At 50.7% G+C, this 13,650-nt stretch overlaps 2 protein-coding genes across 3 annotated transcripts in view; one reads left to right on the top strand and one right to left on the bottom strand.

Moving 5' to 3' along the window:
- Positions 1–34: 34 nt before the first annotated feature.
- On the top strand, positions 35–9,703 carry sp3b (Sp3b transcription factor). 2 transcript variants are annotated; one of them, XM_030356951.1, is made up of 8 exons: positions 35–706; positions 1,737–1,961; positions 2,051–2,626; positions 4,096–4,272; positions 4,773–4,977; positions 5,794–5,983; positions 6,515–6,711; positions 7,697–9,703. In XM_030356951.1, exons 2-8 carry the CDS (start codon positions 1,746–1,748, stop codon positions 7,951–7,953), a joined length of 1,818 nt encoding a protein of 605 aa, XP_030212811.1. In that variant the 5' UTR covers positions 35–706; positions 1,737–1,745; the 3' UTR covers positions 7,954–9,703. The 2 variants fall into 2 exon arrangements, with proteins under 2 accessions (XP_030212811.1, XP_030212810.1); XM_030356950.1 differs by having other exon boundaries at positions 35–1,091.
- Positions 9,704–9,974: 271 nt separating this feature from the next.
- The window catches only part of uggt1 (UDP-glucose glycoprotein glucosyltransferase 1), a 33,189-nt gene continuing 29,513 nt past the window's right edge, over positions 9,975–13,650 (bottom strand). The window contains exons 36-40 of the mRNA XM_030356940.1: positions 12,821–12,981; positions 12,341–12,455; positions 11,882–11,998; positions 11,041–11,203; positions 9,975–10,900 (exon numbers count right to left, since the gene is read on the bottom strand). Of these exons, the coding sequence (XP_030212800.1) occupies positions 10,881–10,900; positions 11,041–11,203; positions 11,882–11,998; positions 12,341–12,455; positions 12,821–12,981 (576 nt within the window). The 3' untranslated portion in view covers positions 9,975–10,880. The remainder of the gene's footprint in view (positions 10,901–11,040; positions 11,204–11,881; positions 11,999–12,340; positions 12,456–12,820; positions 12,982–13,650) is intronic.

The following is a 13,650-nucleotide window of genomic DNA, read 5'->3' as shown; positions in this document are numbered from 1 at the left end:
CACATCTGTGCTATTATAAGCCTTCACAAATCTGTCCGCACTCAATAAAAATGCAAGTCTCACGGCGTTCTGATTATTTAATATTGGATGAGAAGTATCGGTCCACAAAAGTGATTTTAAAACGTACCAAACAAAGGACTTATTTAAATCTACAAATGTACAATTATAGTCTGGGAGGCGCACAGTCAAAAGTTAGTTACATCGCACATTTCATAACAAGTCGCTTTAAAAAGCATAGTATATTCAAAAGTTCCGATATATATAAAGTTTAGAAACATCTCACTACCAGCTGCGTTGTGAGTTGGTTATACTCCATGGATTTCCACTACATTCCTTCTAGGTCCTCGTTTTAACAACAAACAGGAAATACGCTTTCTGTTAAAAACGATTGACGTCTCAGTTGGCCATAGACTTTTCACGACTTCCCTCAGACAACCAATCCCGTTAGAGGAGAACGGCGGGACTTCCTGTAATCTGATGCAAATGTGACCGTCAAACTCGTTAGTCCCGCCTTTTTGTGTTTCCCGCACCGTCAATCAAAAATAGAAAAAAAAATCGACCCGAATTCGCCGATCAACACACTAGCCCGCCTTTGATAAAATAATCATGTTCGGAGTTTAGTGGATCGGATAATCTCCCGCGTACTACATTTTACACTATGAGAACGGTACGCAACACTTAGCGCATCGAGGCGTACAACTATTCGGTGAGTTTTGCGCAAGCGACAGCGGAGCAATCTGCGTCTTTTTAATCTTCCGCTGAGTCCTGGCGCTAGCGGTAGCTGCTATGGTTAGCCCACTAGCTAGGCTAGGCTAGCCTCGGAGTAGTTCACAAAGTAAACACCCGATCCGAGCCCGAAGCGTCCGCAAAAACCTCCGTCCGCCGCCTTTTCGTTGTTGCGGTCTATCCCTAACCCCTTCGGACTCCAGAGTGGGGATGCTTTGCGAGCTTCCACGGGCCAGAAGAGTCTCAGATCGCCTAGTTTCGCTCGGTTCCCCCCGCTCTCTCTGAAACAAGGAGAAATGGCGTCCGCGGACGTGGACAGCAGTCAGAGCGAGTTTCTGCAGCACGGCGGCGGAGCGGACACGCAGGTATCCGACATTTTGGGGCTCGTCTTTCCCCCCTTTTTCTCCTACCCGACGACTGCTGGATGATGGTTTATGAGAGCATGAAGTTCACACGTTATAAACGATTTGATGCATGGGGTGAAAGCCGCACACTTCCTGTGTTCCCCTCAATAACGGCCACCCACTTTTACCCCTTTAAAACCCGCCCATAGTGGGTAGGACACCGGAGTCAGTCACTTGGGTCTGCTCGTCAAAGATAGCCCGTAGTGTACCTTTCTGGTTCTTCTCATGCATGTGTGGTGATGAATGCATTATTGTGTGGTACCGATCATAACAGTTCCCGTCTGCGGTGATTGCCGCCCATCCCCCACCTCTCTGTGTTCGTCCATTTTCCAGGTTGTGAGTTTGGTGCTGTGACTCCACTCATGCTTGTTTAGGCGTCTCTTTCGCCACTGTTTCCTAAACCTTTTGTAACAAAGTCTTTCAAAACCAATAAACAATACAAAAGGTGTATATATATATATATTCAATTCTACTATTTATAACGATGCAATGTGTGGCCATTGACTTCCTCATTTCACCGCACACTAAAATTACCTCACGAGTTTTACTATGCATGTGTGGCATCACAAAGTCACGACGTGTGTTTTGGTTTGAATGTATCCCCAGACGACAGACATGTCAGCCATTCAGCTGACGGGCTCGGACCGCTGGGAGCTGTTGACGCCGGTCTCCTCGGGAAAGGAAGACCAGGGCATCGTTCACATTCCCAACTCTGGAATAGTCACGTCCAATGGACAGTATGTGATCGGTAGTATGGCCAACCAACCCATCTACGTCACGGCGTCTGGGAACGAGGTCTCGGCCAATGGTGTGTCAGGCATTCAGTATCAGGTAAAATACTTAGTTTATATGCACACGCACATATTCTTACCTTGCGGCGCTTCAGTTGAATGGAGGGTGTAATGGTCATCACCCCACAGATCCAAAACGCAGACGGGACGTTGTCGGGGTTCTCGGCGCAGGGATTGGACGACGGCTCAGGGCAGATCCAGCTGATCTCGGACGGCAGCCACGGCGGTCTGGGCGTCAGCCTGGCCTCCACGAACACGACAGACCTTTTATCGCAGGCCGGGCAGGTGCAGTCCATCCAGGGCGTGTCTCTGGGCGGGGGCTCGGCTTACGCCAGCGCGGGGCACATGGGGTTGCCCGGCAACATCACCTTCGTCCCACTGAACCTCGACCTGGAGTCGCTGGGGCTGACGGGCGCCCAGACGGTTCCCATAGCGACGGGGGTGACGGCGGACGGGCAGCTGATCATGAGCAGCCAGGCGCTGGACGGCGGCGACGGCAAGCAGTCGCTGGTGACGGTGGGCGGCGGCGGGGGTCACCAGGAGCTGTACGTGCCCACGTCCTCGGCGTCCAACTCGGCCTCCTCGCTCCCCGAGACCATCGACGGCACCGGCGTGCTGACCCAGGCCACCGCAGTTTCCGCGGGCCTCGCCGACCCCTCCTCGTCCGGGAACTTCAACTCCCACAACCACCTGCAGCAAATCCAGGTCAGCAGCTGTGATGGTACAAGTCTGTCCGTGTGGGAGATGTAGTCTTTTAAACAACAAAGTCGAAATCCTTTTCTGTTTGTTTTGAAACAAACAGGATTCTGTTTTGAAACAAGCAGAATCTGATTGCGTGGAAGAAAGATAATTTACGATAGTTTAGTTTACATTTACCAGAGTCGCCATGACGACGTTCTTACTAAGGACCTCACCCTACGTGACCCGCCGGTTCCTCGGCGGCCCTCGGTGCGACCGGCATTGATGGATGGATCCCAGTCACCAATGAAGCTGTGTGGCATGTTGACGACTATACGATTATGACACGCACACGCACACACTCTCCTTCACAGACTACAATATATAACACAGTTATAAAAGTCCACCTATTGCACGTGAAGTGAGTCTTCTACAAGGCCGGGCAGAGCCAAAACAGAGTATATACTGCTACATCATCTAGCATTGTAACTACTAATCGCACTGGTTCTTAGTGACGGTTTCCCTTATGATGACGGCAATGTATATTAGTTTCATTTACTGTCGACAATTTACTTTTCAGAACTAAATCATTTCCATGTATAATCTAGATTTTGAATAAGACATTTGTATTCTTGTAGTTTAGCTGGAGCATGTTTTTCCACGCGTTTCCCATTCCGACTTCCCACCACAGCACGTGTTTTGAGATGTTATTTACATGTGTAGTGAATGATCGCGTGATGGTGTCGGATAGCGCATAGACTTGCATACTCGCAGATACCCACTACTGATTTTGGACTCTATTTGAGGAATTTTTCTTACTGGTGTCGGAACAACTCTACTAACCATGACGTGATCATATAGTCATCGTCCTTATCATGTTGGCTCTGAAATTGAAAGGGCCATCTTATTCAAAAAAAATAAATAGAGAGGAAGGTATGAGAGATAGAGGGGGGGGGGACATGCATAAAACGACCACGGGCAGGATTCGAACCCGGGTCGCTGCGTTCAGGACTGAGCCTAATATGGTACGCTCTATCTTAAAGGGTACCGTAGCAGGAGGCCTTCCCTGGCTGCCAAAAACCAAGACATGACTCTCGGTTGAGCGCCAGCATAGTAGAAAAACCTGAAATGGGCCGTAGTCCGAACACGTGCCGAGGGAGCCCCCTTTCAGCAACTCTGATGGGCTGATTATGGTTCCACCACATCCATTACGTCCTTGCGCCAACCGCGTCCACCGCAAGCGCCTGACGTGCGTCTCACTAAAATTGTAACCTTGCGTCGAGGCGAGGCAGCAGCAAGGGCTGTGATTGGTCCGCTCACTTAAACCCGACGCAGAACCACAGCGGGTTCAGGGCCGCGTCGGAAGCGTGTGCGTGGTCCATAACCGGCCCTTAAGAGAGCCAAACGGAGCGGGATTCGACCGAGGGGAACAGTGGCCGCCGAGGGATCGGCTCAATGTGACCCTGCCCTGACCAACCAGAGCCGTCTCGCTGCAGGTGTCCTCCTCCAACTCCCAGCCCATCCTGCAGCTGGCGGGGGACGGCCAGGCCCAGGGGGACCTGGGGCCCGGGGGCCAGACGATGCAGAGCGTCCAGCTGGTCAACCCCGGCACCTTCCTCATCCAGGCCCAGACGGTGTCGGCCACGGGGCAGATCCAGTGGCAGACCTTCCAGGTAACGCCTTCGTCTAGTCATGTCCGGGTACTGGAGCCGTCATCCACATCGTCGTCGTCATCCCCGTCTCTTTTGGCTTCACTTAAAACTTTGTTACCAATATCATTTTTTTCAAAGTTACCCCACTTGGAGCAAACCTGCTGAGGGGCATTTACAAAACGGCCTTACTGCTGTTGTTGACATTCGTGGCAGAATCTGCAAAGGGAAGCCGTTATGACGGATGATATTGGTAACGGATGTTTGAGTGAAGGAAGGAGGGACGGTTTGGACTGGTATTGCTGGGTTGTTATCCACTCACACCGACTCTGTGCCATGATCGTGTTTCTCCTTTTGACCCAACGGGCTGCGTGCCGGCTCCATCTCTCTACATGCCTGTTATTGTGGCTGCGTCGCACGTGGAGCATATCGTTTCTTTAAGGTTACCGTAGGACACCGCTAGACCACAAGAGGAGGTGGACGATGGGCTCACTCCTCCCTCCCCCTCTCTGCTCCTCATTCAGGTGCAGGGGGTCCAGTCCCTGCAAGGCCTCCAGCTGCCCCAGGGCCAGAGCCAGACCCAGCAGCTGACCCTGGCCCCGGTGCAGACCCTGCCCCTGGGCCAGGGGGGCCAGGTCACCCTGCCCAACCTCCAGACCGTCACCGTCAACTCGGTAGCGCACGTGGGGGTGCAGTACTCGCAGGGAGAGGACGCCAGCAGCCCCGCTGGTACGGTGACCTCCACTCCGTTCTCCTGCACACTGGCCATATGGCTGCAAGGAAAAGTTCCCCTTTCACCCTCGTGACGGACCACCGTCACGAGGGTGCTGTGGGGTTCTGTTTCTCCAAAAGTTGACTCTGTTTTGACTTTTGGAGAAACCCCCCCCCTCCCCCCCGCCACAGCCTAAACACACGACTCCTGTTAAATGACACGTTGACACCGCAACGCCTGATTTGGTCTGAATCGGGCCTAACATGGCTGAAGCTAATGTTTACCATAATAAGACCGTGGCTATCATGGCTGAAGCTAATGTTTACCATATTAACACTGGCTAACATGGCTGAAGCTAATGTTTACCATAATAAGACCGTGGCTATCATGGCTGAAGCTAATGTTTACCATAATAAGACCGTGGCTATCATGGCTGACGCTAATGTTTACCATATTAACACTGGCTAACATGGCTGACGCTAATGTTTACCATAATAACACTGGCTAACATGGCTGACGCTAATGTTTACTGCGTTTCAAATAGGCTAACATGGCTGACGCTAAACTGTACTGTGTACCCCCCCTGTTCTCCTTATTGTATTCATTAGTCATTTACTATCACGTTATTACAGACTTTTATCCATAGCGCCTCCCAGTGAGTCCAGACACAGTCGGGGTAGGGGAGAGGTCCGGGGGTCTGCCCTGCTCCGACGGGCCTACAGGCAGACCCCCGGTACAACCCCGCCCCTCACCCGCTCTGTGACCGGTCCCGGCTACGCGGTCTAGTCCCCACGGTAACGCTGTGATGCCCGCCCCCCCCCCCCCCCCCCCAGACATCCAGATCAAGGAGGAGCCGGACTCGGAGGAGTGGCAGCTGAGCGGCGACTCCACGCTGAACACCAGCGACCTCAGCCACCTGCGGGTGCAGATGACGGACGACGACATGGACGGCGCCGGCGGCGAGGGCAAGCGGCTGCGGCGCGTGGCGTGCACCTGCCCCAACTGCAAGGAGTCCGGGGGGAGGTGGGTCCAGGAGGAGGGGGGGGGGGGGGGGGGGGATGGCACACGGGAAACCAGCACACATAGAAAGACAGACGCGCGCACACAGACACGCACACACATTCACCAGCACATAGAAAGACACACGTACACACACACACACACACACACACACACACACACACACACACACACACACACACACACACACACACACACACACACACACACACACACACACACACACACACACACACACACACACACACGTGGCCAACACACAGACAGACACAGTGACACACACACACACACACATATATATATATAAACAAACGGCCAACACAGGCACTCACTCACTCACAATTTAGCTTTGAATATGAATTGGATATTGAATTAAAGATAAACACAAGTCGTGTCGATGATAGTAATAAACATGCTTTGGTCCAGAAGACCCCGGATATCAGCTCCAGCTCACAGCCCAGCTCTGGTGGAGTCTGCCTTCGTTTTATTCTAACACCGTCTCTCTCTCCCCCCCCCCCCCTCCCTGGGCTGCAGGGGCTCGGGTACGGGCAAGAAGAAGCAGCACATCTGCCACATCCCGGGCTGCGGCAAGGTGTACGGCAAGACGTCCCACCTGCGGGCGCACCTGCGCTGGCACAGCGGGGAGCGGCCCTTCGTCTGCAACTGGATGTTCTGCGGCAAGAGGTTCACACGGAGCGACGAGCTGCAGAGACACCGGCGGACGCACACAGGTGAGACACGCGCACACTGGGGACGCACACGGGGGACGGGGGACACACTGATGACACACACAGGTGAGACACGCGCACACTGGTGACACACACAGGTGAGACACACTGATGACGCACACGGGGGACACACACTGATGACACACACAGGTGGGACACACGCACACTGATGACACACACAGGTGAGACACGCGCACACTGGTGACACACACAGGTGGGACACACGCACACTGATGACACACACAGGTGGGACACACGCACACTGATGACACACACAGGTGAGACACGCGCACACTGGTGACACACACAGGTGAGACACACTGATGACGCACACGGGGGACACACTGATGACACACACAGGTGGGACACACGCACACTGATGACACACACAGGTGGGACACACGCACACTGACACACACAGTTTGAGACACACTGATGACACACACAGGTGACGCGTGCGTACGGGTGACGCGTGCGTACGGGTGACGCGTGCGTACGGGTGACGCGTGCGTACGGGTGACACAGGCACACTGGAAACATACGCGCACGCAGGTGAAACACGCATATGTACACGTACGCACACAGGACAGACACGCACAAGCACACAGGAAAGATACAAACAAATGTGCGACACGGACACACACAGGACGGACACACAAGCACACAGCCGAAGACCCATATTTTTTCCTTTTCTTGTCTGCACATTAGTTGAATATTGTCCACTCTAGAGTAGAGCAGTAACTGAAACAAGGCAGGAGGGGGACGCTGGAGATCAAACCAAGGGAATGCAGAATTCGTTCTTTAGAACAGGATCCACAATCTGATCTCTCTTTCTCTTTCTTTCTCGTGTGTGTGTGTGTGTGTGTGTGTGTGTGTGTGTGTGTGTGTGTGTGTGTGTGTGTGTGTGTGTGTGTGTGTGTGTGTGTGTGTGTGTGTGTGTGTGTGTGTGTGTGTGTGTGTGCGTGTGTGTGCGCCCGTCCCGCCGCAGGAGAGAAGAAGTTTGTGTGCATGGAGTGCTCCAAGCGGTTCATGCGCAGCGACCACCTGGCCAAGCACATAAAGACTCACCTGAACAAGAAGGGCGCCGCCTCGGCCGGCGCCTCGCCCTCCGTCTCCAACGACACCATCATCACGGCGGGCGGGACCACCCTCATCGTCCAGACCACCGGCCACCACGAGCTGGTCGGCAACCAGGAGATCCCGCTGCATCTGGTCGCTGTGGCGCCCGGCGAGGTCATGGAATGAGGGAGGGGTTGGGGCGGTTGGGGGCGGGGTTTATTTTTGCGAACTGGCCAATTACAGGGACCTCTTTTTATTGTTTTTTTCCTTACTTTATTTTTTGTCTTTTTTTACATATGAATATATACGTAAATATATATGAAAAATATATATATTTTAAGAGTTATGACCGTGATTCTTTTGCAGTCTTTTTATAGGCGGGCAAGATATACATAAAATATGTGGTTGCAATGTACACACGCGCAAATACAGACATGCACACACATTGTCGCACACACACACACACACACACACACACACACACACACACAAAGGAAACCATGCATAGACACTCAACCTGAATACTCAACACAGTGAAATGCCTTATTTTGTATCATACTCTTGTATAAAATGCTGGAGATGCATGTGTTTTTTAAGCTTTGATGTTAATGTTCTGGGAATAAATGTTTGTTTAATGACCTGTGGGGGGGGGGGCGGTCTTTGGACAAAGATCAATGAATGCGCCGAAGGAGAAATGTTTTTAATCATCCCGTCTAGAGGACTCAAGGAGTGTCTCTTATGTCCGGGACGGCGGTTCTTGGAGGCAGCGTCCCGCACCCCCACCTGAACGGTCTCTCAGCTGGGCCGCGCTCCGAGGGGGTACACCCTAAGGCTCCGATACCCCATTCAGTACAGTGATGGTAGACCCCCAAAAGGCTCAAGAGTTCCCCAAACCCGGGAAGGAAATGAATGTGAATTTCATTGTGTTGATTTTAGTAACAAATAATGTAATACAGCCGTTGGTGGTTTCTGAATTTGAAATCACAATGAATACTAAATATCTTGACTGAAAGGGACAGCGGTCCGGTTTGACGGGCGGCAGATTAGGGTGTGTTTGATTCTGACGCTTCCTCCAGGAAGGCGGTCCTCCTGGGTTTGTACTTCTCACCTGAAGCTCCGCCCTGTTGTTTCGTGTTTTTTTTTTCCCGATTTGAGAGATCGGCTGACGACACGCCTCCATCTGCCTCTTCAAGGTCCAGTGTGAACTGAGCATCTGTGACCTCTGACCTGAACACAGACCCCCGTCCACTGGCCCGAGTCATACCTGTACCCCCTCCCCCTCCCCCCCCCCTCCTCTTTCACCATCACCCCCACCTCCCCTCCCGTTATGAAAGATTGTTTGGCGGCAAATTAATTTAATTGTACTCATTGAGTTATATTTTTTTTCCTCTTTCTATGTTTCTTGCCATTACTTATTTGATTTTTTTTGGTCAAAGATCAAGCCTTATGTGTCTGGGGAGGGGGGGGGGGTGCATTGTTGTTGCCATGCCAACACCAAGAACTGTATGCAACAAACCACCAAACTCGTGTTTTTGAATTTATTTCTTTAGCATACTTATTTTTTTTCACATTCCAATTGGGTACCGGATTAAACAAGTTATAACATTTCTCTTCCAACAGCCAATCCGCTAGCGATTCTGTCCGGACGATGCCCAGTCGATAATGAAGCAGCCATGCCATTATATTCAAGATTTTCGTTTTCTTTTTATATCAATGTAATCTTTTTTTTTTTTCTCTGTCCACATTTGTAGCGTTCATTTACATGTATATTCTTACGTCACATTGTTTATAGAAGCCATTATTTGGTCAACTAAATCTGTTGTATCAATCTTTTATTTTAAGTGATTTTTTTTAAGAACTTGTGTAAAATTCGAATGTTACTTTTTTTGTAAAACCTTTTTTCAAATGGATCACAATAAAAAGTCTGATACCTTCAGTCGGGTCATGGTTTCTTGTAAACGTGAGGGACAGCACTTTTTTATTTACACCTATCAGTTAAAGGATGTGATTTTATTGAGCAAATCATTTATATCACTTTCATGATGTAAATCGACAAAACATTTATACAAGACATTTTAAGCTAGGGGAAATATTAAGTTGTGCTATTAATAATATCTGAACTTGTGTTACGAAAGAGTGTCAAACTCTGCTTCAGTTCACAACGCCCCAGTGCATTTCGCTCCAGACACAAAGCACAAGACCCCAGATGATGTTGGCTGAGTCTTTATTGTCTGGGGGTGGGTCGTTTAGGACCACAGGACTTACAGGAGCACATCAGGTGTCCCTGTTCACGGGAGAGAGATGGACTCAAATTACAGTAAGAGATGATGGGTACTAGATGTCTTGGTTAAAGATAACTTATGAGAATGCTATTCGATTCTGGACGGCCATTCTCTACGGCTTTGGGAAAGTTTATATAAAATGTACTGTCGCAATGTATTGCAACTTTCTCAAGTACTTCTGGTCGAGGCTTCGTCGTACGGTAATCATCGTACCACCATCTAAGAAACAGCCATTATAAAAAAAAAAAAGAGAAATCCCCTTAAGACTCACCGAAGACTAAGGAACATCAAAACATGAGTCTGGTCCAGAGTGTTTGCGCTATTGGATGGTGATCTGTTATCTAGTTTAGCATTTCTATCTTCGATATTTCAAAATATTTCACCGGCTAGGGAACGGTACAACTTTTTCCCCATACAGCCGGAAACAAACAAACAAAACAAACACCAAGAAACAGAGCAGCGTTCCTCACGACCGAACGCACAGCAACACGTCAGCCACCGTGCTACGTGATGCGCTACACTCTCGATAACCCCCATGGGCACACACTTACCCACGCACATACACACATACACCCGGTCACGCACCCGCACACACGCTCAAACACAGGCACAAACACACAAATAGTTCCAGACTACACTGTATAAAAAAAGGGCGAAATTAATCATCAGAACAAGGGGTCCATCATTTAGGAGCGGCTTGCGGCCTGTCTATCAGCAGGCTGCTCCCAAGGAGGAGAAGAGGAGCAGAGAGGGGGTGGAGGAGGAGGAGAGAGTAGGGGACTCTTTAAACAGAGTCCAACCCACCACCTCTGCCCTGGCCGTCCCAGGACACTACAACTCTATGTGGGGATCTGAGGAAGGAAGAAGCAAAAAAGGAGAGGGGGGAGAGAGAGCGTTTGATTACTTCATGCAGAGATAATATGTATGCATCTCCCCATCTGTGTATGTGTGTGTGTCTCCGTGCGTGTGCGTGTGTTTCTGTGTGCGTTACCTGTGCCGCTGGGCTGTGTCCCGGTGGGGGTCTGGGGGTCTGTGTGCTGTCTCTCCTGGACCCTGCTGAGGAGCCGTTTGACCTCCTGGTCGTAGTCGGCCCACTCCGGGACGATGCGGACCGCCGCGTGCAACTTGGGCTCCTTGGTCCGAGGGTTGTTGCACTGGAGCGGGCGGGACGCACAGGGAGCTAACTTAGCTTAGCTTATTTAAGTTTAGCTTAGTTCAGCTTAGTTTAATTTAGCGGATTTTAGCTTAGTTTAGCTTAGCGTAGCAATTTCTATGGTTCAACAGTAGTATAGTGGTAGTGGTGTAAAATGTGTACAACAACGTTATATTAATATCATAACGACCTTTAGTGAATAACGACAATAGGATAAATATAATTTGTATTATTACGCATGATAGCATAAAAACAATGTAGGAGACAACAAAACTAAACACTGATCACTTTGGCGGAAACAGCACCATCTCCTGGGAAACACCAGTATTGCAGAGCTTGGTTTTTCGTTCTAAATGGATGTGAACTAAGCCAGGTGTAGGAAGTAGGGAGCAGGTGATGACCTCTCAGGTCAGGTGAGGGTAGGGTAGGGAGCAGGTGACGGCCTCTAAACTTTAACACGAAAAAGGTCTGTTTTTATCTTGACCCCGTCAACCCGGGTCAGACTTGTTTTTGAGAGGTAGACTAGTTCAGGTGAGAGGTAGACTAGGTCAGGTGAGGGTAGACTAGGTCAGGTTAGGGTAGACTGGTTCAGGTAAGGGTACACTAGGCCAGGTGAGGGTAGACGAGGTCAGGTGAGGGTAGACGAGGTCAGGTGAGGTAGAGAGCTCGGTGGTCCTACCAGGTCGATGGTCTTGGCCTTCTTCTTGGAGCTGTCGTCGCACCAGGTCTCGCACCACAGCCACTCCTGAGGGAGGGACTTGATGGGCACCTGGTGGATCATGTTGTTGGGAAGGTCCTGGGGGGGGGGGTTACAGCATCAATACACACATCACGTCCTGGTGAGGTAGAGAGACATCCCTGGTCCAGGCTAGGGAGACAGACAGGCAGGCAGAGAGACAGACAGGCAAGCAGAAAGACAGACCTGGTCCAGGGTAGAGAGACAGACCTGGTCAAGGGTAGAGAGACAGACCTTTTCGAGGTCAGAGAGACAGACCTGGTCCAGGTCAGAGAGACAGACCTGGTCCAGGTCAGAGAGACAGACCTGGTCGAGGTCAGAGAGACAGACCTGGTCCAGGTCAGAGAGACAGACCTGGTCGAGGTCAGAGAGACAGACCTGGTCGAGGTCAGAGAGACAGACCTGGTCGAGGTTGGAGAGGCTGTTGGGGTCCTGGCTGAGGCCCTGGTACTGCCCCCTGAGTCGGTCTCCGGCAGCGATCTTACGGAACTTCTTCAGGTCCACCACGTAGAGAGCACTGAGACAGACAGACAGACAGACAGACAGACAGACAGACAGACAGACAGACAGACAGACAGACAGACAGACAGACAGACAGACAGACAGACAGACAGACACACACACACACACACGCTTGTTAGACGCACTGAAGGAGCAACTTTGGAAGATGCCGACAAAAATCAAGAATTACAAGAATACGACTCGAAGCATTTTGTTAAACTCCCCGCGATTCAGAACACGCCGTGAAAATAATTGGGAGAGCATTGAGATGCACAAGCAAGTACACATACGCGCTGGAATCGTCCAATCAATTCAGATATTTTACATTGAGGTAACCCTTTAGAGACCAATAAACGGCCCAGTTTAAAGAGCGTCTTCTACCTGATGTGGTACTTCCGGCCCGCCAGGTGACTGGCCCAGTAGCCAGACTTCCAGAAGCGATATCCGTCCATCTCCCGCCGGCTCTCGCAGAACGGCGTGTAGCCATAGGGGGCGCCCTCCAGGTCAAAGTCACGCAACTCCTTCAGGTCCGTACGTACGATCTGAGGAGGAGGAGGAGGAGGAGGAGGGGGAGGAGGAGGAGGGGCGAGGAGGAAGGGGGGAGGAGGATCAGGATCAGGATCAGGAGTGGGGAAGGCGAGGAGGAGGGGGGAGAGGAAGAGGAGGTCAGGAGGAAGAGGAGAATGATGAATGGATGAGAAGGGGAGAATAAGGAGGTTTCGGTCAGGACAGTGCGAGAGGAGCCGAGTGATTTATTGCATGGATTGGGGAGCAACTTTGAAGTGACATTTTGTTCCACAGAGCCCAGAGTTGGTCAAAGCGATCGTCTTCGCCGCCACGGGGATATATGGCCGCCAGGTCCTCATTAATCACCACGTTTACAAAGTCGACCAAAAGGATTAACGGCAAAGAATAAGAAACAAATCGCCCGGCCTCAGAGAGAGGATGGGGGCGACCTTGGAAGACCCAGGAGTCACGTTTACTTACTCCTCTTCTCTCCCGACACTAACGATTGTTTTGAATAACTGAAGAAGACAAATCTCGAACGATAGATGAGAGAAAGCATAAGAAAGCGTTGGAATGCGAGCTTGTTGAATATTGTGCTGCAAATGCACTTTGTCTGAATATTAATAATACAATGAATATTAATAATACAAGAATTGACTCAACTTTATAATTTTGAACAAAAAGATGCCCTGACGCTCATAGAA

This window comes from Gadus morhua, chromosome 5 (genome assembly GCF_902167405.1).
Source record: "Gadus morhua chromosome 5, gadMor3.0, whole genome shotgun sequence".
In the NCBI taxonomy this organism is placed as follows: Eukaryota; Metazoa; Chordata; class Actinopteri; order Gadiformes; family Gadidae; genus Gadus; species Gadus morhua.
This window is presented reverse-complemented; position numbering and strand designations above follow the sequence as displayed.